General features: G+C 44.0%; 1 protein-coding gene across 6 annotated transcripts in view; it reads left to right on the top strand.

Moving 5' to 3' along the window:
- The window catches only part of OXR1 (oxidation resistance 1), a 4,227,902-nt gene that overhangs the window by 3,937,414 nt on the left and 264,770 nt on the right, over window positions 1-25,718 (top strand). For all 6 annotated transcript variants that reach the window (XM_044065701.1, XM_044065702.1, XM_044065703.1 and 3 more), the window contains one exon: window positions 18,405-18,557. In XM_044065701.1, coding sequence (XP_043921636.1) covers window positions 18,405-18,557 — 153 coding nt within the window. The remainder of the gene's footprint in view (window positions 1-18,404; window positions 18,558-25,718) is intronic.

Here is a 25,718-nt window from a genome sequence, read left to right on the forward strand (position 1 = left end):
AGCAGACTTGGCGGAGCCAGAAAAAGTTTAACCGGCTATGCACACAATCGCACAAAGCCACGCTAATGCGGATTTTAAACAGGGAACTTCAAAAGAGGTAGAAATGGTCCAAAACTACCAATTACTACAGCTCTTGTGCTGAGGTCACTCCTTCAGGGACAGATAGGCTGCTCAAGGCTCCCCACTCTCACTGGTGAGCAAAGAAACTTCCTTCTTATCCAAGTAAGGTAATGGACAACACAGGACCTACACCACAGCCCAGAATACAGCAAAGCCTGTAAACTGGTCTAAACTAGTCGAGGAGAGGCGGGAAAACAAGGATTTTTTTTTGTTTTTAGATAGAAAACACCCAGAAATACAGAAGGCAGCAATAAATCAGTTACACAGGCTAGCACACTTTAGTGGGCAGCCTCAATAGTTAAATTAAACAAACAAACAACAGATTTTCGATTAATTTTCGACCAGGTAAAATTTTAAGTGCAGATACTATAAAATGCAGCAAACAGTTGAAAAAACAGTATAAGCTTGTTTAAAATAAGCAAGAGAAGGTATTCCAAGTAAAAAACAGAAAAAAATACTTAAATCTGGAAAGTAGTCGCTTTTCTCAGTTCTCTGTAGCTAGGACCACTCTGCAGGACCACGTGGAGCTGTCTCTGAGTAGTATGTACGTGGTGATTTTTCCCCCAGGGGCAGAGGGGGAAGCAACAATGGCAGACGCCGCCCTCGTGGCAGAGGGGAACCGCAAAATCAGGATGACAGAGAAGCTTTCTCTGACAAACCCTTCCCCCTGACGGGTTGCCCGACTGCTCACCTCTAGAGGCAGTTGGGGGAAGACTTTCCCTGTACCCAAAAGCCTGGCAAAACACAACAAGAGACAAATGGGTACTATCTGTCTTATCCGGAGGTTACAATATCCCTTTTCATAAACCCCCTCTAAAGTAAAAAAAGTCCATCCCAGATGTCCCACCCAATCTAAGGGATCAAGCAGTTATTCAAGTTTCAAAACTGCTAGAAAAAAAGAGCCATTCAGGAAGTCCCTGCCGAACAACTAGGATCCGGAACTTACTCAAGATTCTTTTTAGTACCAAAAAAGACAGGGGACTGGAGACCAATACTGGATCTCAGCAGATTGAACAAATCTGTACAAAAAAAAAAAAGTTCTGTATGGTAACACTGCAGTCCATTCTCCCCTCTCTGGGTCAGGACAACTGGATGTGCTCCATAGATCTTCAGGATGTGTACTACCATATCAAAATGGACAGATGCTCCAGGAGATTTCTTCACTTCCAGGTAGGGGCCAGTCATTATCAGTTCAAAGCTCTGCCCTTTGGTCTCACCACAGCCCCCGGGGTGTTCACCAAATGTATGGCAGTATTCACGGCTCACCTGAGATGTCAAGGATTCCAGGTGTTTCCCTATCCAGACGACTGGCTCCTGACTGCTACCACTAGGCATCAACTGTTAGAGGCACGGGATTATACAATATCAACCTGCACCCAACTAGGCATTACAGTAAATTTCGAAAAATCTGCCTTGTTGCTCTGTCAGTCTGTTACATATATAGGAGCAGAATTAAACACAAAACAGATGTTTGCAAGGTTACCTCAGGAAAGAGTTTTCTCTATTCGCCAACAAGTGTCATTTCTAATGCAGAGCAGAAAGGTCCAAGTCAGACATGTCCTGCAAGTTCTAGGCTCCATGGCAGCTGCCATTCTTCTTGTACCATTAGCGCGTTACCACATGAGAGTCCTTCAGTGGCTTCTCTTCACGCAGTGGTCCTTCCGGGAACTACCTACGTCTCACATGATCCTGATTACAGAAACATGCAAAAGACACTTCCCTTGATGGATGGTCTCCCCACTGGTGACTCAGGGCAGACCTTTCATTCAACTCCCTCCAGTAGCCACAGTGACCACGGATGCCTCCCTGATAGGGTGGGGGAGGCATTATCTAGGCAGGACAGTCCAAGGCATGTTGGCAGCCTCACGAGTACCATCTGCATATCAGTGTCCTAGAGATGAGCGGTGCTCCTAGCATTGCAAGCTCTTCAAGAGACACTCTTCCTTCCTGGACTATTGAGATCCAAACAGACAACATGTCAGTTGTGTGGTACATCAACAAGCAGGGCGAGACCAGGTCCTACCCCTTGTTTCGAGAAGCCCTCAGGCTATGGCAATGGGCGATTTCCTCCCAACGTTTTCTGACAGCAATGCACATCCCTGGAAAATCCAACGTAATAGCGGACAGGCTCAGCAGGGCTATCCTCATGCCTCACAAGTGGTCTCTGAATCAGGAAGTTGCTGACCTTATCTTCCACAAATGGGGCCAGCCTTGCTGCGATCTATTTGCCACCCCCCTCAACAACAAATGCAGCAGCTACTTCTCCCTACTTCCTCCTCCAGGTCAAACTCCCAGGGACGCTCTAGTCCACGATTGGCCTCAGGGACTCCTTTATGCATTTCCCCCTTTTCCCCTAATTCCAAGACTCATACAGAAAGCAAAATCGTTGGGTTGCAAAATGATCCTCATTGCCCCCTCTTGGCCTCGACAGATATGGTTTCTGTTCCTGCACCTTCACCTTCTAGACCAGCCTTGGGTTCTGGACCCAGTGCCAGATCTCTTGATTCATTAGTCAGGTGGGTTATACCAATCCCTTCAGACTCTCAAGCTCGCAGCTTGGTTTTCTCCACTTCCTACCTTAGCCAGGCTTCCAAGTATCTCCCCAGCAGTTTGCGATATTATTGTATCCTCCCATAAGTCAACTACGAGAAAGACTTATACTAGTAAATGGAAAAGATTTTCTTACTGGGCAGAATCTAGAAACTTAGACCCCTTTTCTGCCCCAGTCCATCAAATTCTAGAATTTCTAGCAGAGCTTTTTTAGTCAGATGCGGCTGCTGCTACCATCAGGGTACAACTGGCAGCCATATGTAATTTTCATATTGGAATTCTTAATTCTAGCATAATGTCTTATAAGCTCTGCAAAGCCTTAATGAGAGGAACATCTCTTTTTAGACTCCCAGTGAGGGATCCACCTCCTCCTTGGGATATCAGTTTAGTTTTGACTTCTTTGATTCTGCCTCCCTTTGAACCAGCAGCTTCATGTCCCTTAAAATTTCTTTCTTGGAAAACACTTTTTCTGGTTGCTATTACCTCAACTAGACGTGTTTCAGAACTCCAAGCACTCTGTGTTCCTCCTCCATATATTGTGTTTCACAAAGACAGTTTCTCTGAGAACCAACCTATCCTTCATGCCAAAAGTCTGTTCAGAAAACAATTTAAATTAATCCATCGATCTCCCCGTCTTCTTTCCCAGTTATAGCAACAAGGCAGAATACAGTCTTCACCAACTGGATGTGCATAGACAATTACATTTTTACCTCCATAAGACCAAAGAGCTAAGAAAGTCAGACCAATTATTTCTCTCCTATGCTTGCATTAAGTAAGGCCTTCCAGTTTCTAAGGTGACCTTATCCAAATGGTTATCTGACACCATTGCCTTTATCAGTTAAGGCATCAACATCTGCCAGCAAAACCAAAAGGTCATTCTACTAGCCGAAAGGTCATTCTACTAGAGCATTAGCCACGTCTGTAGCCTTTCAATCTAAATTGCCCATAGACTCAATTTGTGCAGCTGCCACTTGGGCAAACCCTCATACTTTTATCTCTCATTACAAAGTGGATGTGGTCTCCCAGAGCAGGGCTTCCTTTGGTTCCATTGTTCTGAAGAGTCTGTTCCAATGAGCCACCCCGGGGTCTTTAGGTGCTAGGGACGCTGTCCCAAACAGCAAGAACGAAGGCGAGATGGGACAGCAACATAAAGAAGTTATGTACCTACCATAACGTTCCATGTTAGTTGTCCTTCATCTCGCCTTCCTTCCTTGCGTACCCCTCCTTCCCCCTTCCTGGAGGATTGAGAGGAGTTCACTATGGTTTCACTGGCTGATTTCCTTTTTCTTGGTTCACATGCCAGGTAGTTTTATGATAGTTTACTCTGATCTGTTATTTTAGTAAATCAGTTTTATGTTACTGGTTACTTTATATGTCTAGTGTGCTCTATCACAAACGAGATCTGGTTAGCTGACACTGGGTATTCTGGGATAAGGGTTAGCCTCGAGCCAGTAAATAGCTCTCGAGCTGTAGAAGTAGGCCGAGTCGGAACTCAAACAGCAAGAAGGATGGCGAGATGAAGGACAACTAACATGGAACGTTATGGTAGGTACATAACTTCTTTTTCTCTTCCCACAGGTGCTTCATTTTCTTTTGACCCAAGACACTATTTAGGCTGTTCTTCCTTCCCAGGGAGGGAGGGGTTTTTATTCTAGAATGTTTCTGGTTCCCAGGAAGGAAGGCACCCAGAGACCAATTCTGTATATTTCTCTGCTCAACACCTTTCTCAAGGTCCCCTCCTTTTGGATGTTTTCTTCAAACTTTATTTCCTCCTCTTCTTCTCCAGGCCTTTCTGGCCTCTCTAGATCTCAAGGATGCCCCATCCATCCCATTTTCAGGAAATTTTTGTGTTTCTCTGATGTTCATTGTGCATACAGCTGCAGTCATTACAGATGGGTTATCCTGCTGTCAGGCGGGTCCTCGGTCGGCCGAATTCCAAAGTCTAGGTCCGGCGTCGGTTGTCGTCGCTTCTTCCCTGACGTCAGTGCGACAGGGGTATAAAAGAGGCAGCCAATGCCATTTTCTTTAGTCTTTCTTGCCACGCGGTGCCCGAAGCAGAAGCAGTTTGCAAGTGCCAGTCGGCCAGCTCCTGAGATTTACGAAAGTATTTCAGCCGAAGTCTTCTTTAAAGCTAAGTACCCCGTTGGGGAAACTTTTCTTGCCTCAGACCGATGTCAGACAAAGTTAATAATTGCATTTCTTGTGGGAAGCAAATACCGCATAAGGATTTCCACTCTTTCTGTATACCTTGCTTAGGCCCAGACCACGACGTCTCGGCCTGCCGTTTTTGTGCTAGGTTCAACAAGCGCACTATTAAGCGCCGGGCGGTGTTCACCCATCATTATTTTGGCAAAAAATTTAATTATATCATGTCGTTGGATACACCGACACCAGTTTTAAGCAAAAGACGCAAAGATAAGGACCGACATCCGAGGTCCGCACCGAGTACTGAGACCACGCTTAGGCCGACTACCGGTTCTCAGCGAGGTGCCTACGCAGCCCCTGAATACCGATGAAACTATTTTACCGGTGACTTCAGTACCCGAGGTCGCAGGCTCCCCGGTCTCCATTCCTACTGCAGATACCGACGCCACTCTTGGAGGGGAAACTCAAAATTTAGTCAGGCCTGCCATTTCTGAAGGCGTCTTCAGGCCTTTCACCTTCTCTATTAAATCCTTCACTAAATCTAAAGCAGCCATGAAAACTAAAAAACAGGGTCCTCAGACCTCCTCTCAAGGCCCCATGCCTAAGAAGCAGATGCTTAAAATGGCTGAGGATTTGATAACTCTCATCAGGGGTTCCCAGCCCCCCTCTGACAAAAGACCCAGATTGGAGGAAGACTACCCTTCCTCAGACCAGGCTTCTATTACCTCAGAACATTCTGAGGACCAGGATTATGCTTATTCCCCTTTCAAAGACTCTGATGCTGAGGAGTCTATTCCCTCGGTCTCCCCCCCCCTGAGGACTACTCTTTTGGGGAAACCCTGCATACATTGAGGGAACACTTTCACTGGGAAGGCCAAGATTACTCAGATTCCAAGAAAAGGCTCAGGGAATTTTTACTGCTCCCCCAGCATAGGCCCCTGGCTATCCCTCCTGTTTTAGATATTTTGGAGGATGTGTACGCAGAAGCCAGCCTTAATCCAGATTCTTTACCTCCAGCCCCTGTTAAACCAGACCGGTATTACCGGGTCCCTGATTCTCACCAGTTCCTTTATAAAAGCCATACTGCTGACCCAGAAACTATTTCACAGGGTCCCAAGGGAATAAAGGCCTCTACTGCTAAAAACCCTTTACCTTCAGAGAGAGATTCTAGAGCATTAGACAGGTGGGGGAAAAGGTGTATACATCTGCCTCTTTAACCATGAGGGCATTAAACTGTCAATTCCATATGTTAAAGTACCAACAGTTTTTGTTATCCCAGTTAAAAAGCAAAATGACACAAACTGAACAACCAGATTTGAAAGAGTTGCAGGATTTGTTGCATGGTGCAGAGCAAGTGGGTAAACATACTTTGCAGTGTGGTTTTGATGCTTTAGAGGCCTCATGTAGAGCTGCTGTCATGGGGTCTGTTATACGAAGACATGCTTGGCTCAAAGAACAAACCTTACCAGATCATGTCAAAGTAAAGTTATTAGATGCACTGCTTCAAAAACATGTGTTGTTTGGTGTTAAAGCTGAGGAGGTACTAAAGAAAATGGAGGAAAAAGCGAAATCTATGCAAACAGTGAAAGATTTCCTGCAGGTACAACCTCCACGCTTCAGCAGAAACTGGCCTTCAAAAAATTGGTCCTTTCCAGCCACGGACAGACATCAAAGGGGCAGATACAGACGCCCAAGGGGTAGAGGACAACCTCAAGGATCTTATAGAGCAAGACAGTGGCAAGCACCAACCCCAAGAGGTGGAGAAGATAGATCACAGTCATTTAGAAAATGGACACAGTGACTTCCCCCTATGCCTGCCAAGCAAAGCTTTAATGGCAGCACCTTTGGGCGGAAAACTGGCATTATTTTCAAAAAACTGGCATATTGTTACAAAGACAAATGGATTCTGGACATTATAGACAGAGGCTACAGGTTCCACTTTCACACCCTTCCAAAAATGAGAGGCATGCCAAACCTGCCACAAAATCAAAGGGCAGAGGCACAAAGACAAATTTCCGCTCTCATGGATATGAAAGCGATTCAAGAGGTACCTGCAAAAGAACAAGGTCAAGGTTTTTATTCCAGACTTCCTGGTACCAAGGAAAGACAAAGATTGGAGACCTATCTTAGACCTATCCATCCTAAACACATATCTACAGGTGCCAAAATTCAAGATGCTCACATTACAGCAGCTACTTCCCATGCTGGGCAAGGAGTCTTGGCTGGTAACATTGGACCTCAAGGAGGCATACCTGCATGTCCCTATCAGACAAGATTGCAGAAGATACCTCAGATTTCTTGCAGGTTCAACCCATTACCAATTCTCTGCATTGCCCTTTGGCTTATCTACTGCCCAGAGTGTTTACGAAATGCCTGGCATCAGTAATTGCCTTCTGCAGACTACAAGGAATACAAATCTACCCATATCTGGACGACTGCCTGATCCAAGCGGACAGCAAGGACATTCTATTGCAGCATCTGGCGTTTGTAATAAAACTGTTAAACTTCCTGGGATACACAGTGAACAAAAAGAAATCAAAACTAATACCTTCTCAACAGATAATTTTCCTGGGTGCCAGCTTAAATACAACCACCCAGATGGCCTACCTCACACCAGACAAACAAGGGCAACTGTCTCAATACTTCAGCAAAATGGCAACTTTCACCAGACTAACTGCAAGGAAAGTCCTGCAGGCTCTGGGATTCATGGCATCTTGCACCCTGCTAATCCCATGTGCAAAGCTGCATATGAGGAAACTACAATGGTACCTAAAAAACTTATGGTCTCAACACAGCCACAGCTTGGAAACAATTATACCACTCATTCCATGCCTTCAAAAGGAATTTTTGTGGTGGGCTCAAGCATGCCAAAGAAACACAGGTCTCCCTTTCTGTGTACCTCAAGCAACTCAGATCATCACAACGGACGCCTCAGACTACGCCTGGGGAGCACACATGGCAGATCAGTGCATTCAGGGGAAAATGGTCCCAAAAAGAGAAGCACCTACACATCAACCAAAAGGAGATGCTAGCCGTGCAAAATGCTCTTATGACCTTCAAAGACCTACTGCATCCAGGCCAGCTATTGATAAGGACAGACAACACCACAGTCATGTGGTACATAAACAAAGAAGGGGGAACTCATTCATACCCTCTGTGTAGGCAAGCTATGACCCTTTGGAACACAGCACTGGAATTGCAAATTCAACTACAGGCACAATTCTTGCCAGGGAAGGAAAACAAACTGGCAGACAACCTAAAGCAGAAATATGACAGATCCACACGAATGGAAGTTGCATCCTCAAGTTTTCTCAAAGATAACTCAGGCATGGGGACAGCCAGACATAGATCTATTTGCTACCCACAGAAATTACCAGTTGAAAAAAATTTGTTCAAGGACCTATCATCCACAGGCCTGGAAAGTGGACGCCCTCTCTTTCAGTTGGACCAGTTCCAGCTTGGGACCTCAACTTCGTATTGGAAAAGCTGACCCTGCCTCCTTTTGAGCCGGCTTCTTCAGCAGAGCTGCAATACTTGTCATGGAAAACAGCCTTCCTTCTGGCTATCACCTATGCACGCAGGGTTTCGGAACTGCAGGCCCTCATGGCTGTGCAACCATTCACCATTTTCCATCAGGACAGAGTTTCCTTATGAACCAACCCTACCTTCATGCCAAAGGTAGTATCCAGTGTAGCTTTGACTCAGACTATCCACTTGCCTACCTTTTATCCAAATCCACAGAACAAAGGGGAGAGACTACTACATTCCTTGGACATTCACAGACAACTTTGTTATTACTTGGACAGTACAAAGCCATTCAGGAAATCTGAGCAACACCTTGTGTCCTATGCTACAGGTGCTCAAGGAAAGGCTATTTCCAAACAGACAATTTCAAAATGGATAGCCCACTGCATACGCTTTTGTTGTTCATTTAATGGAAAATCTGTGCCTGCATACATCCGATCCCACTCCACCAGGGCCACAGCTACCTCTGCAGCTTTCCTCAGGGGGGTCCCTACCAAGGACATTTTGGAAGCAGCCACTTGGAGTTCAGTGCACACTTTCTCCAAGCACTACCACCTACCAATATACTCAAAATCTAGAGTGGGCTTTGCCACAGCAGTCCTGCAGGGCATCCTCGCTCCTCCTAGTTCCACTTAGTGCCTGCCACCCTTACTTAGCTTTGGGATTCTACCCATCTGTAATGACTGCAGCTGTATGCACGATGAACATAGTACAGTTTTGTACCTACCATAAATGTAGATGTTCGAGTGCTCATACAGCTGCAGTCCAGGTTACTCCCCCTCCGTCCCCTCTTAGGACAGGCCTTATGACAAACACCTTTATCATATAACCTATTTGGGGTATTCTTTTATGGTGTATTTGCTTGCAACTACTGTTTTGCCTTCCTTCTGGGGGCACCTGACATCTGGGGCAAGAAAAACTGAAGAAAATGGCGTTGGCTGCCTCTTTTATACCCCTGTCGCACTGACGTCAGGGAAGAAGCGACGACAACCGACGCTGGACCTAGACTTTGGAATTCGGCCGACCGAGGACCCACCTGATGGCAGGATAACCCATCTGTAATGACTGCAGCTGTATGAGCACTCAAACATCTACATTTATGGTAGGTACAAAACTGTATTTTTCTGCTTTGCATTTTCAGTTCTGTGCTTTGCCCTTTGGTTTCTCTGCTGCCCCAAGAGTATTCACCGAATGTCTCACTTCTGTAATTGCTTTTTGCAGGATGAGAGGAATGCAGATCTTTACTCATCTGGATGATCTGCTCATTCAGGCCTCATCTTCGGAGGCTGTGCTTTAGGGTCTTCAGTTTACAATTTCCCTTCTGTAGAGTCCTGGGTTCACCATAAACTTTAAAAAAATCAGTCTTGACTTCTTCTAAGGATCATGTTTTCCTTAGTTGTGAGATCCAGACCATCTCCCATGCTGGCATCTTTGCCTGCCCTCAAGGCCCTATCTCTGATTACCTTTTTCCAGTCTCTTCTTCCTCTGAATTTGGACATGGCCAGGAACTTTCTCCAGGTCCTCTGTTTGTGGCCAACACCATTCCCATGCTACCTCTGGCTAGGATCCATATGAGAAAACTTCAGTGGTTCCTCAACTCACTATGGCTTCAACATTGCCACTCCCTGGACTTCTTCATTCTCTTCTTTCCCTGTCTCAAGCTCGAGCTTCAGTGGTGGACTCAACAACTTTTTCTCAACCAAGGGCTTCCTTTCCAGTCTCCAATCCCGACTCAAGAGGTCTTTACAAATGCCTCAGATAGGGAAGTTGCCTTCGGCTCTCTGAAGGTTCTGGGTCTCTGGCCTCTTCATCAGAGGTCAGGGAACATCATCAAAGAAGTAAGGGCTCAGCTTCTTTCTCTTCAGGCTTTTCATGTCGTCTTTCATCCCGGGCACTTCAGAGTTTTCACAGACGATGCCACAGTGATTTGGTATGCCAGCAAGCTGTCGGGTATAAGATCTTACCTTCTTTGCAGGCTAGCTGTTCAGGTGTGGGATCTAGCTGTCAAGTATCAAATGACTGTTCAGGCTGTCTACATTCCCTCAGAGCTCAATCTAGTGACAGACTCTCTGAGCAGGTCCAGCATGCAAGCTCGCAAATGGATGCTTCATAGAGATGCTTTACTGGACATAGCCCACCAGTGGGGTATTCATCAGACCTTTTCGCCTCCCCTCTGAACAGACAACTGCCTCTTTTCTATTCCACAGTCTCTAGTCCTCTGGCTTTGAAAGTGGATGCCCTGTCTTTTCCTTGGAAGGGGATGTTTATGTGTGCTTTCCCTCCCCCTTCCACTGCTTCTGAGAGTATTGCATATGGCAGGACTCTCCCAAAAGTTTGCTGGTGACGCACTTTTGACCCAGACAGCATTGAATTCCCCCTTCTTTCTCAAATTGGCCGGAGGCAGTCACTACAAGTTAGTTTACCAGGTGGACCTTACAAAACAAGGGGTCTGTTATCCAGCCTCACTTGTCCACTCTTGAACTGATGCTGTGGGTGATAGGGTTTTGATTCCTTTTAAGCACTTTTTTCTGAGCATGTGCTTAAGGTCTTGCAGGAGGCCAGGAAGCCCACTGCCAGTAAATCATGTTGGTCCAAATGGAAGAGATTTTTTTGTTTGGTGCCTCTCTCACCATCATGGTCTCTATCTGCAGAAGTTGCTCTCACCTTCTGTTACTTGTGTGATCTGCTCCATGCTGGGTTGGCATATTCTTTAGTTAAAGGTCACGTATCAGCGAGTTCTGCTTGTCTGCCCTTGAATCCTCCTCTGCCCTCCAGATTTGAGATCAAACAGTTACTAAAAGGCATCCTTTTTATTAGGCTCCCAAGAAGACTATTGCACCTTCCTGAGATCTCAGTTTTGTTCTTGAAAAATTTACTTTGGTCCCTTTTCAGCATGCTGCTTCAGCTTCCTTTTACAACATTGTACTTGGAAGACTGTTTTTCTTTTGGCTCTTTCTTTGGCCAGGAGGATTTCTGAATTTAAGGCTCTCATGGTTGTTCCTCCTTTCTCAGTTTTTCACAGGGACAGGGTGTCTCTTCGTACTAATCCTTTTATCCCCAAGGAGGTCAGTGAGTTGTCTCGTAATCAATTTATTCATTTGCCTTCCTTTTTTTCCTTCTCCGGAGTCTGCCAGTGAGAAGGTTCTTCACACCTTGGATTTGCTTAGACAGCTCAGATATTTGGATAAAACTCCGGATATTCGCACATCTGAGCAGTTTTTTTGTTTCTTTTCAACCCAGGTCTTTGGGTTTAGCTGTTTCTAAGCAGACCATATTTTCCTGGATTTCTAAAGCCATTTCCTTTTGTTATTCCTTTCGTGGCAAATGCCTTTCCTCTTCAGTAAAGGCTCACTCTACCAGAGTTGTTACTTCATCTAGTGCTTTTTTCAAGGGGCTGGATACCAAATCCATTCTTGAGGCTGCTCCTTGGTCTTCTGTCCATACCTTCACTAAGCATTATAAGTTGGGTATTATCTCTTGGGGTAGAGCTGGCTTTGCCAGGGCTATCATACATGGTTTCTTGAGGGTTCTTCATTGCCATCCTCTTCCCAGGTTTTCTCTTGAGCTTTTATAATCTCCCTTATGTTAGCAATACTGCAACAGTGGTATTGAAGGATATAGTGCAGTTGGGTAAAATCTTACCATGACAGTAGATGTCCTTCTCTTTACTGTTGCAGTATTTGTTCCCTCCCTATTGCATCCCCTTTTCTTGCCTGTTCTCCTTGCCCTCCTGGCCAAGAGTTCTTCTTTTCTCTTTTCTGCTTCTGGATGCACATTTTCCTCCTGATCTTTAGAGGCATTCTGTTCATCCTTGTGCTTTTCAGTTCTGAAGTGTGTGCATCCATACGTGACCTTTATGCCCTACATTTTGCTTGGGAAGCATACGCGTGACGTACAGCACCTGTAGAAACTAAAGGCTTTTGTATACTGGCCAGACAATGGACTATTCTTGGCAAGAGATCCTTTACGTTAGGAATACTGCAGCAGTGAAGTGAAGGACATCTACCATTATGGTAAGATTTTACATAACTATACTTAAGTTGCTTACAAAACTCTCCTGTTACAGGGAGCCACAAAGCTGTTGCTGCAACTCATTCCATGCCATACTAGAAGTCCTTCCAGGAGGTTTAATTTTCATGGCTTAAAATTCATTCCAACATTTAATCATACAGTGAGGCTTTGAACTTGGATGTACTGGATATGTGCTCATTCTGTGAGGTAGCCCAGATGCAGTAGATTCTTGATGTACTATAATGTGTTCTAATATACCTTTACTATCTTTTTCTAGACCTAACACCACTCTTAAGTATTCAACTGCGGTACCACCTTTATCATTCTTATAAGAAAAGTGCAGTCCGGGTCTGAACTGTCTGCAAACAGCTAAAGTAACTTTGAGTATGTGTCTACCTGTTTGAGCCAATATTCATTTTCCCCTGGAGAGCACTCTGGTTTGGCTTGTAAGCAGCCCCCCGCCCACACACGCACACTTATCTTCCACTTTCTCTCTTATTCCCTTCTGTTAGCAAATAGTATCCATATCTGATCAATACTGTGTGTTTGTTAATTTAAACTGAGACCACAGTAGCCTACTGATACAAGGTTATCCTGTTTTTCCACCTGAGAAATGGTTAAGAAATGACTTACAGTTTCAGAGCAGTCCTTTGTCAATTGTGATTGTTTCTTAAACACAAACTTGTCTTTGCTTTGGCTCATTAGCAGCAGTACAAAGAACTGCCTGCTCACACCCTTGTTTCCCTGTTTATTACCTTAAGACAATCCCAAAGTTAATAAATATTACCTGTGGCAGGCACCATTTTTAAAACTACAACCACCCTTGTCACTATCATATGTTCATTTATCAGTTAACTCTGTTACCTGATTGTTTCCAGCCCCCTCATAAGAGCAGCTAACAGGGCCTCTACCTGCTTCACTCCCCACCCTGCCCCCTATTCCCTCCCGCCCCCAGTGGTCCCACCTTTATTACACTCACAAACCCCTCCCATCTTTCCAATAGCCAACCACAGCGCTAACCCAACACTACCTCCTCCATCTTCCCACTACTGTCACACCTCCTCAACTAACATGTACAAGCATACCTTACCTATGCTCACTGCATGCACTCTCCTTGCATATCTTACATCCTAACAAAGCTCCATCACTACTACTCACACCACCACTCATGTCTCACCCTCATTCAGCTCCCCTCCCACCAACTCAAGAACCATCCCTATGCACCCCCCACATATTCTACCAACTGTATTACTCAAAGCATCCCTGCAGCTTAACATAGTAACTCTCCCACCATACCTATTACCCACAGAGCACAATCATAAAGTTTCCCTTATAAACAAACACATTCAGAAACTGAGAAAACTAATAACCTCATGCATATCAAAACTAGTCCTAAGTGGAGACATCCACCCCAACCCTGGCCCTACCATTTCCAACTCCAATCCTCATAATCAGACTAGAAACCACAACTTCTCCCATATTTCAGCCAATAGAAAGCCAAGTGACTTAATTCTACTACCTAAATATTAGAAGTGTATCCAACAAAGTCCATGAACTCCATGCCACCATAGACTTTGTACTCCCCAGATATAGTCATCCTGACAGAAACCTGGCTAAAACCTCACATTACCAGTGAGGAAATACTCCCTACAGGTTACGGCAAACTAAGAGTAGACCGGCTAAACAAGAAAGGAGGGTGTTTAGCTATAATATTTAAACAGCATCTAAACATCCAGATCTTAAAATCATCAGCTCCACAAATAGGCAATGAGGAAATAATATATATCAACCTCAAAATAAACCAAAACAAAACCATCAACATAATTGGATGCTACTTCCCACCTGGCCAAAACATCCCTCCACTAGAAAACCTCCTCACCTGGTCTTACCCACCATCTCCCCCAAGAAACTATAATTTTAGGTGATTTCAGTATTGACTGGCAATCCTGTTCTGGCAACTATCCAACCCATCATGTAAACCTTCATGGCTTCACCCAACTAGTCCAGTCGCCAGCCAGGATAAATAAAAACTCCAGCAAGCACACTACCCTGGATTGGATACTAGTCAGTAAGAGCCCCCAGTCATATATAACAGGCTGCTTATCAGATAGCCTCAGTGATCACTCCCCAACATTCCTACTCAAAAAATACCTATACCAAGCTAAACCTGTCATCTACCGTCAAATACGTAAAAAACTAAACTTTAACCCACTCACATTCATCTCATCCCTCAAAGAATGTAACTGGCATTCTCTAAAGTACCTCAGTCTTGATGACGCAGTTGAATTTTTTAATACTACCTTCCTGAGCATCCTTAATTACCATGTCCCCATAAGACTTTCCAGAACCAAAGCACAACCCTCCCCATGGCTACAGAAAACCACTAAGTCAGAAATGAAAAACAGGGATAAAGCCAGGGAGCACTGGCGCAAAACCAAAACCCCTCAACTAGACAGAAATTCCTAGAACTACGCAATAGAGTCAAAAAGCTAATAAAACAGGACAAATTCCAATACTACCAGTCTGCCCTAGACTCCTCACAACACAGCCCCAAACAATTCTGGTCCTCCATAAACTCCATCCTCCACCCAGGTAAAGTCAGTACCCCTCCTCCTAACATCCCTCACTCCTCAGAAAATATTGCTACCTCATTCAACACACACTTCACACAAACCATACTATCGCTAGCTAAACAACACAACCCCCCTTCCCTCCAACCCACACCTTCAACTAGTAATCTCCCCACTGCCTTCTCTTTTTTTCCTGTACCTACCTCCAGCATAAAAAAGCTCAACTAAACTTAAGCCCACCAAATTAGCAGCAGACAACCTCCCAAGTGAATACCTCCAAATCGCAGCTGATGCTCTGGCCTACCCAGTATCCATCTTGATTAACCAATCTCTGTCAGAAAGTTACATTCCCACACTGTGGAAAGTATCACATATAATTCCCCTCCACAAAGGTGGACCCTCCACAGAACTAACCAGTTACCGCCCCATAGCTATTCTTTCTCCACTCTCCAAAATACTAGAGAAATGCATACACTCTCAGGTCTCGGACTACGTCCTTACTAACAACCTCCTTTCCAATACTCAGCATGGTTTCCAACCAAACCATAGCACCACCACTGCCTTACTCTCTTTTACTAACACTATCCTTCAGCATAAAAACAATGGCCATCTCTCCTCTGCTACATTCCTAGACCTATCTAAAGCATTTGACATGGTCCCACACAAACAACTTATCTCTGTCCTCAATAACCTATCCTTCTCTCAATCAGTCACCAACTGGTTTCAGAGTTACCTGTCTGACCGCCAACAATCCGTTGTATGGCAGAATGACATATCTCCCCAACTACCTGTCTCCATAGGGGTTCCCCAAGGATCCATCCTTGGACCCCTACTATTCTCTGTTTTCACCAATAATCTAGCCTCTGCCACCAAACATGGCACACTCACAATACGCAGATGACTCAACCATCATCTGCTCAGCCCAGTCCCTACCCAAACCGCAAAAAGTCACACAGGAAGCCTTTTCCTCTGTTGAAACTTGGTTATCCGATGCCCAATTAATACTCAACCCAAACAAAACTAAACTACTCCTCTTCCAACCCACCAAACATGCACAAAACAATTCTCACTTTAACATCACAGCAAAAGACAACACCATTATATACCCAACTGAACACACCAAATTGCTAGGAGTGGAAATAGACAATAAACTAAAATTTGACATTCACATATCCATGACCGTAAAAAAAGTCCACAAAAAACTAGGAGCATTATACAGAAATAAGCAACTTCTCACCAAAGCAGCAAAGATTTCAGTAGCAAATTCCCACCTTATCTCCACCCTACTTTATGCCTCTCCAATATATACCAACCTAAGGCAATGCGATCTAAACAAGCTAGAGACCTGCTACAACAAAATCACCAAATTCGCCACAGGGGCATCCTACCGTAGTCACCACTGTCTCTCACTTGCTGAACTGGGCTGGCTTGAACTCCTTCACCTCCTTCAATGGTATCAACTCTCACTCGCCCACAAACTAGTAAACCATCCACTAAATGTCCCATCCCTCCAGAATCTACTCCAACCCTATCGCACCACCAGACCACTAAGATTCAGCAACAAAAATCACTTGCAGATCACTAAAGCCAATAACTCTGCTGGTGAAGCACTATTCTCTTGCACCATAGCCAAATTATGGAACTCCCTCCCACCCACAATTACCTCCATACCATCATGCACCCACTTCAAAACTTTACTAAAAGCGCACCTAAAAACATGCTGGCTATGCCCTTGCAACTCCCACTCTAATATCACCCACCCCATCCAACCACTACCTTTCTTTCCACTCCACTAACTACCTTGGTTATAGCAAGCTCAGATGCTCATAAGCCTAGTACTTATTATACAGTAGGAACTTGTTATTGTAACATTTGTTAATGTCTGTTATGTACTTCACAGATAAAGTTTCTAGTTGTCTACTGATGTACTATGTTCTTCATCTGTAAATATGTTGTAAGTAACTGCTATGTTAAATTGTTAATCGCTATGTAATCCAATGTAACTACTGTCTGTTTATTTTAACTGTGGAGCTTTTCTCCCTGGACTTCTGCTGAAAATGGACGTACGTCCAGTCGGACACTCCCGGTCAACAAATGTAAATAAATAAATAAATGTGCTAACATCATCCTGTTGGTATGTCTTGTGTATCCTTGACTAATGTTGAGATCTGCCACTGAGTGGCTTCCTCCTGTTACAGTGGTTATTGTATGCATATGTTTTGGATTTTCTCTAGACCATATTGGGAATAATTTACGTTTCTATTATATTGTAAAAATAAAATAGGCACAATTACATTTTTAGGTTTTCTGTCCTTTGTATTTTGGGTCAGAACTTATGAGTCTTTTATGCATTTTAGTTCTTAACATTTTATTGTTATTGTTCTGGATTTCTTCACAGCAAGAACCGATTAATGTGTTCTGTTGGAGCATTCTAATGGAATGCATCATACCTCTCGACTGTCCAGATTTTTGACTTTTATTTTTAGTCTGTTCCTCCTAAAATGTCTGGAGTTCTGGAAAATCATTGAGGACTGAAGTCACTAAATAATGATGGCTATTTGAGTTTCAGACTTTATATCCTTCAGAAAATGCATGATAATGCAAAACCTGTTATACTATCTACTTTGTAAGCTTGTAAAGACAGTATTAGCATCTGTCCCTGATTTTAGACCTTTTGGTACTGCATTATTTTTGGCTTTGTCCAGATTTCTTGTGCTCAACAGTCAAGAGGTATGGATTGCAGCACTCCTTGGGGGGAGGAGCTGACAGCCTTTATCTGGTTGGGTAAGGGTTGTTTAGTACTCTGAAATCTCCAGTCACTGATAGGCATCTTGACATTTACAGCTTGTTTCAAAGCAAGATCTGGGAGCCACCCAAACAGGAGGAAAAATGTGCACTGCCCTACCTTCACTTCGGAAGGGACAAATTAAAGCAAAACACTAGATAAGAAGCTAGTCCTGAGGTGGACTTAAGGTTGTAGCCTTTTGTAACCTAAGCTTTAACTAGTCTCCCCTACCCTGGGGAGAGTGAAGGCAGGTAAATATGCTGATGGAAGCTAAAATAGAGTGCCACTGTGTAAAAATCCATGTTAGAGCACTGTTTAGCAAAGAATGTGCTGAACTCTCACTCAGTTAAAAATCCTTTATTGTGGAGATGGATGAGCGCTTTGTTTTATTCGAGTAAAACATCAAACATTCAGCTTGTATATACTTACAGGTGGTTTACCTGCCTTCACTATCACCAGGGTAAGGGAGACTGGTTATTCACCCATAGCCTTTGTAGATCAACCATTACTTTGAGTAGTTGAATAGCTCACCTGACTGCCACTTATTCAGGTATATTTTATCTGCCCAATGAAATAGATACTTATCTGAGTATTGTCATGTGAATTAAAATACTGCTTATTCTGCGGAATTATGTAATTTACTTATTGATGATTGATGTATTGGTGAAGTCTGTTATCGTGTTGTATTCCTTTTTCAGCTTGCAAAGCACCTCCCACCAAGGACAGTTGGGTACCCATGGACACTCATCTACAGCACTTCAAGACATGGCATGAGTATAAAAACTCTGTACCGTTCAATGGTGGAGCAAGAGACCCCAGTTTTAATGGCAATTAAAGACAGTGATGGGCAGGTAAGTTGTGTCTGAGAAGATGCTCAGCAGTTGCACTACAGGAATAGTGAGGAACCATCAAGTTGAGCAGAATTAATTATTGTATTTTCCAGCTCATTTTAAGTAATTGTCAAGGATTTATTCTTGCCATACTAGTCTTGGATCTATTGCCATTAAATTGATGACTTCATCTACTTAGATTTTGCAAAATTAAGTAGCTAACTGTAAAATTGCATCAGAAGCTTTGCTGTGCATTTTGATACGTATTTCTTCTGAAAGTTGTTGTGATATATTTTCTTATTTTGTCACAAAACATTTTAACATTTTCTCATGTTTTTCTTTGTTACCATAGAAGTGTTATTTTAAAGTGCCACTGTGTTGCTAGTGAAACTAGAATAGCTCAAACAAGCCAATTGTCTGATTCTGTGTATTACTTGAAGTACTTTTAAATCTGAAGAGATATCAGATATTTGGGTATTCAAGAAGGAAAAGTCACAATACATGTTCTTTGCAAAATCACTGTTGCAGTACTCATAAATGGGACTCATCTTCTAACATACCTGCATGTCTTACCAGTCTACAAAGCTCAGTCTCCTTCCTCATATGCTGTATGTCCACCCTAAACTGAAGCTGATGTGTTAAGACATATAGATATGCTTGAAACTCAGAACTTTATTGCAGCTAGTCCATGCATGCAGACTTCTGTCAGCTACACATGTAGTCATCTTTTTCAGTCGTCTTCAGTACAGTGACTCAGACAAATAAAGTACTCCATTGGAGACCCTTCCTTTATTCAATAATTTTTTGTGAGAAATTTTCTTGCATCTGTCAGGGAAGAGCTAAGTGTGGCTCTGGGTGTCTGATTCCTTACAAGGATTCCCATTTGAATTCTTGTTCTGAACATGTTTTACTTTTCACTGAGAGTGGAAGTGGTATTCATCAGCCCGTTGTTCATGAGAATGTTCAGGGCTGTCTAATGGAAGTTAGGTATTCCGCTTCCACCTCTAGGATCATGCATCTTGTTTTTCCCCATAAGTGTACCCAATACAAAATGTATATCTCCCCCCTCTATTCCATTATCCAGTCAGAAGTCAAGTAAACATGACTGATTTATCTTTGCCCAAGGCCTTTTCTCAACCCTTCAGGCCTTTCAGACTGGTCAACCCTGATGTCCTTCTATTCCCATGTTGCAGTATTCTTCATATGGGTTTACCCTTCAGTCTCACATATGTGCGGCCTGTGTTCAAAAGCTTTCAGTCCCTCTGTGGTGTGTGAGACGTCTGATGTGGACGAGAGTTTGTATGCCATAAAGTTGACGTCGGCACGCACCAGCCTTCAGAACTTTTCAGCCGCCAGTCGTATGCCAGGTGGTGTTACCACTGACGTCAAATTCGTTTTTTCAGATAAGTACCCCCATTGAGGACCTTTTCAGTCCTTCATATTTAAATTTTGCTTGTTCATGTCATCCAGAAAGGACAAGTGTCAGTGCAGTTGCCATATCCCTCATAAGGACGCACACAAGTGCCTTTTTTGTTTAGGGCAGTCGCAAAACGATAAGGCCTGCCCGATCTGCCAGGTGTTCGTACTGAAAACTTTGTGTAGTCGCTTCAGTGCGCTAAATCTGTACCTTGAAACCAATGTCTGAAACGGCTAACGCTTTGGATGGAGGGCTCTTTGGACGCCTCCTCAGAACCGCCTAAAAGGAATGCCAAGACCTTACGGCCTTCGTCTGCTGCTGAGCCTCTTCCGGCCTATTCCCAACCCTTGGTCGACGTAGGCCTGGTTCCAAGATCGGGTTCCAGATCTGCCACTTCGGAGGTCGCAGGTACCTCTAAGGACGCTGCACCATCCTTAGGCGTGACCACATCTGCAGAGACTATTTCAGTGCTGCTAACCAATGCTGGGGGAACCTGCATTTACTGAGGAGCCGTCTGTCCCTTACGATCCCTTGCAGTCGCCAGTTTCTAGACAGACGTCCACAGGCCCTCTTAAAACAAGGGAACAGAGGAAATGCATCTCCCTCTACAGAAAGCATGCCTCTTCAGTGCCTTCATGGCACTGAGGCCTACCATAGCTGTTACTGCCTCCACTTCTCTTCTCCTGAGCCCTAGGCCTCTGCCTACTGATCCAGCTTCTAGGAAAGAGGAGGTCCTTTCAGATTCCTCTCAGGAATCTCTTTTCTACAGTTCTCAACTTTACTCTGCATTGAGGTATCAGGAATCTCTTTTCTACAGTTCTCAACTTTACTCTGCATTGAGGTATGGTTCTCCAGTGGAAGAGTCACTGGACCCTGGTTCCCCAGCTGAAGAATTGACCTTCACTGAAACAATCAGCAGGATGAAGAACACTTTAAATGGGAATCCACAGAAATGTCTGAGGTACAAACGAGGTATGGAAATGGAAACCCCTAGCCCATCTGCTGTTCCCCCCCATCCTGCCTGCCTTTCTAGATTCCTTTTATTCTGCATCTTTGAACCCGGATTCACAGTTTCCTGCCCCACGCAGACCTGACAGGCTTTACAAAGTACCTGACACTGCCAAACATCTGATGAAGTGCCCACAAGCTAATCCTGCCACTGTATCTGTTGCCACTGACAAAGCTTCCGAGCTCCTGCCCACTACTACCATTCTTCCTGCTGACAAAGACAGCAAGACCATGGAAAGGTTGGGCAAAAAGATTTATACTTCTGCTACCTTGGCTTTTAGAGCCACAAACTATCAGACCCACATGGCCAAGTGTACATTGTCCCTCTTACAATCTGCTAACAAACATATGGTAGATATTCCAGACTCTTCTGCCAAAGCAGCGCTGCCCTCTCTCCTGGATCTCTGATCCCAGGTCATTAGACACTCTTATCAAGCGTAGTTACGATGCTGCTGACTCCTCTACCAGGTCAGCAGCATCAGCATTTGCCTTACGCAGATACTCTTGGCTTCACTTACAACCCGTGCCAGGTGGTTTCAGGGCAAAGCTCACTGATGCCCCTCTGGACAATGCTGCAATTTTTGGCTCTAAGGTGGCAGACTTCTTTAAATCTCTACAACAGAAAGGTAAAGAAATGCAGGACCTTAAACATTTACTGGTCTCACCATTTCCCAAGTTTCATAGAAACTATCCTTCCAAAACTCAGTTTATTAGAAGCCAAGTCTTGACCCCCTCCTTCTGTGGTAATATAAAGAGTCCCTTTCTCTGCAGACATTCTAGATCTCTCCTGTCTCAACCTCTTCCTAAAGGTCCCTACCTTCAAAATGATGACCCTGCCAGCCCTTTTTCCTCTTATTATTCCACAAGGATTCCTGGCTACATTAGATATAAAGGATGCCTATCTCCACATCCCAATCAGGCCCTCCCACAGGAAATATTTAAGATTCTTGGTTCCACCTCACCCAGAGCACCTGGTTTGTGGTGACCCTACTACAGTCACTAGGATTTCAGATAAACCTTCCACAATCCCATCTTCAACCAACACAAGACATTGTTCGATCTCATGGAGGCCTCAAAACCTGAGCTCCTTGACAGAACATCTTCTCCTGGTGCTTCACTGTATGGGGTTGACTGCAACAGATGCAGGTCCTGTGGACAAATCCTCAAATCAGAACACATCAATGCCAAAAGACAACACCACCGTTCTGTGATATATCAACAAGCAGGGAGGGCCCAAGTCCTACCTGCTCTGCAGGCTAGCCTTTTTGGTCTGGAAATTGGCTAATTCACAGGGAATCTCCCAGCAGGTGACCTTCACTCCCTCTCTCCACAACAAACAGGCAAATTATTTGAGCAGAACCAACACAAACAACCACGAATGAATGCTGCACAGAGATGTCTTCCTGGATCTGGTCCACAGGTGGGGGTATACCTCAAGTAGACCGGTTTGCCTCCACCATCAACAGGCAACTACCTGGCTTTTGCACCAGGACACCCGAACCACAGGCACTGGCAGCAGATGCCTTCTCAATTTCACGGAAGGCGAAATAGCTATATGCATTCCCACGCATTCAGAAGGTCCTGCTGAAAATTCAACAGGACAACCCAAAAAATCTTGCTGGTGACTCCCTGCTGACCCAGACAGCACTGGTTCCCCTTACTCCTACACTTGTCCAAGGGCAATCACCACAAGTTACCCCCCAGAGTGAACCCTTCTCACACAGAACAAGGGGCCACAAATCCATCCACAGTGGCAGATTCTGCACCTTACCCTGTGGTTGATTCTGATCCCATTTAGGCACCTTTACAATGAGGGACATGCTCAGTGTCCTGCAGGAGGCCAGGAAACCAAATACTAGAAAATCATATCTCTCCAAGTGGAAACGATTCACTATTTGGTGTCTTAAAAGACAGTTGGATCCGCTTCTCAACAAACCCCCTCTAGTGCTGTCTTATTTGTGTGAGCTACTGCAGACTGGACTGGCATACTCATCCATCGAAACCCATCTGTCTGCTATTTCAGCTTGCCTGCTTTTGGATCCCCATTAGCATCCAGAATCCCTTGCAATCTCTTCCTCAAAGGAGTATTGCACCTTAGGCCCCCCCAGGAAACCAATTCCCCCACCTTGGGACCTCAACTATGTGCTAGAGAAGCTTACTCTACCTCTCTTTGAGCCAGCAGACAAAGCCTCATTAAAGCACTGTACCTGGAAAACTGTTCTATTAGTGGCCCTCACCTCAGCCAGGAGAATGTCCAAACTACTCCTCCCTTCCTAGTTTTCCACAAGGACAGGGTTGCCCTCAGGACAAACCCGTCTTTCATGCCCAAGGTAGTCAGTGACCTCTCAATTAGGCCATAAAGTTACCTGTTTTTTCCCAAACCCACAAAGAGACAGAGTGCTGCATTCCCTGGATGTCCACAGGCAAGTCAGATTCTACTTGTACAACACCAAGTCTATCAGACAGGCTGACCAGCTTTTTGTATACTTAGCAGACTATTTCTACTTGGGTATCCAAACCATTACCTTCTGCTACCAATTCCGTGGTAAATCCCTGCAGGGTACAGTTAAAGCTCATTCCACAAGAGCAGTGGCATCTTCAGGAGCCTTCTTCAAGGGTCTGGATACCTCTGCTATCCTGGAAGCTGGTACTTGGTCCTCGATCCACACCTTCACCAAACACTCCAAACAGGTCTTCATCTCCAGATCCAGAGCAGAGTTCCCCAGGGCTATCCTTCATGGATTCCTGGAGTCTGCCTCTAGACCACCACCCCATCCTCAGTGAGCTTTGGCACTCACCCATATGCAGAATACTGCAACATGGGAATAGAGGGACATAGCAAAGTTGTGTAAAATCTTACCATAACCATAGATGTCCTTTTCCATGTAGCAGTATTCCTTCCCACCTTCCTTCCCCTCTTGTCAGCTAATTACTTCCCTTTCTGAATGGCAGTGATATGGCATTGCCCTTACATGACTTGCTCCGACAGGGGCTGCTGTGTGTAGACGTCACCTTTAAGGCCCGCAAACTCTCGTCCACGTCAGACATCTCACGCACCACAAAGGGACTGAAAGCTTTTGGATACTGGCCGTACATATACAAGACTGATGGGTAAACCCATGTGCAGAATACTGCAACATGGAAGAGAAGGATATCTATGGTTATGGTAAGATTTTACACAACTTTTCTTTCTTACTCTTCTGCCTGTACTCGGAAACTACTATTTTGCTGTTGAGGAAAACCTTTTTTGGTTCAGACCAAGGAGGTTTACACTGCACCTCACAGATTTGCTTCCCCCTCAGGATTTGAAGAGTAAAATACATATGTTTTGTTTTAGTTGCAAGTATTAAGACGATCAGGATAATAATTCTTTTCATTCATTAACATTTAGGCTCACGATGTTTTTGATTTCTGTTTTCTCTCTCAACATGTGTCTAGGTTTGTGTGCATTCCTGAATGTAGTCATTTACTTTCCGAAACCGGTAATATTTACTCAGATACAGACTCTTTAATTATTTTATTTGTTTTTTATTTAACATTTGTTTACCGGAAGTGTCTGGCTGGGCTGGAGCCCATTTTCAGCAGAGGCCCGGGGAGAAAAGCTCCACACAAAATAATACAAAAATATAAAACAAATACAAACGATACGCGCAAAGACATCACTGATATAGAAGTAGGTGTAGTTGCAACTTAATGTATTACAAAAATTTAAACTAACGTACCAAAGATATAGTAGTATGTACAGTAACATTAAAATGTATTGAGAAGGGAGAAGGATGTAATGTGATACTAAGGTTGAGAGGTTAGCCGAAGAATAGGTTATAAGCCAAGGAAGCAAAACAGTATAAGCTTTTGAGGTTGTCCTTTATAAGACAGATGTGAATTAGACCTTGGGAATATATTTACGTAGTATAGACTAGAGTATAAAGTGCTTATTACTCCTGAATTTTTTTCCATATTGTTCAGGCCTGTTGATTACATTGTGCTTGATTGTCACTTAGTTCCTGCTATGTATTGTTTGTACATACTGTTCTATGGCCCTGGGTGTTTTCTTTAATTCAAGTCCTTGGGGAAAAATGAGGAACTGTACTTGATGGATGCTAAGTTGTGTTCATTCTGTCCAACAATCAGAAGTTGATAAATTTCTAGAAGATCCCATTTTTTATGAATGTGTATATGCTCATTCTAATGCATGGCATGATGTCACCTACCAAGTATAAAAACACTCATCTTGAGTGACTAGCATCTCGCACAGTTTGGATTGCAGTCCTAGGTGTCTTCAGGTGAAATTCTTACTTTTGCATGTCTGAACAACGTGGTATATGTGTAACTATCAGATTATCAGTGAAGATATGCAACTGCAGTCCCTGTACTTGTGTATAAGAGCATGACAGTTAGGCACCAGTGATTCAGCCTTGTCTGTCACCCAGTAGTGAAAGAGAGAAAGCTGTTGGCATGAGTCTTGATTGAAAACATGGCAGTGTTTGGGAGCATCTTGATCAAGGATCATTCAGGCAGTATTTCATACAGTAATCAGTCAGCACATCCTTAGAATGTTAGAAACTGAGAGTGTAGTTAGGCTTTAGACTTTGCAAAGGTGAAATTAATTTTAAAAATGTACTAAGTTTGTCTTTGCCTTAGAAGATTTGAGCCTTTGCATTACTGAGGAACTGGGGACATGTGTAAGTATGTCTCTAGCTACCATCTTGAGGTGGGGGGAGGGTTGTATCTTAGTGTATTGGCAGCACATACTCCTG

Source organism: Protopterus annectens, chromosome 3.part0 (assembly GCF_019279795.1).
Source record: "Protopterus annectens isolate FY-2018-M chromosome 3.part0, PAN1.0, whole genome shotgun sequence".
NCBI lineage: Eukaryota > Metazoa > Chordata > Ceratodontiformes > Protopteridae > Protopterus > Protopterus annectens.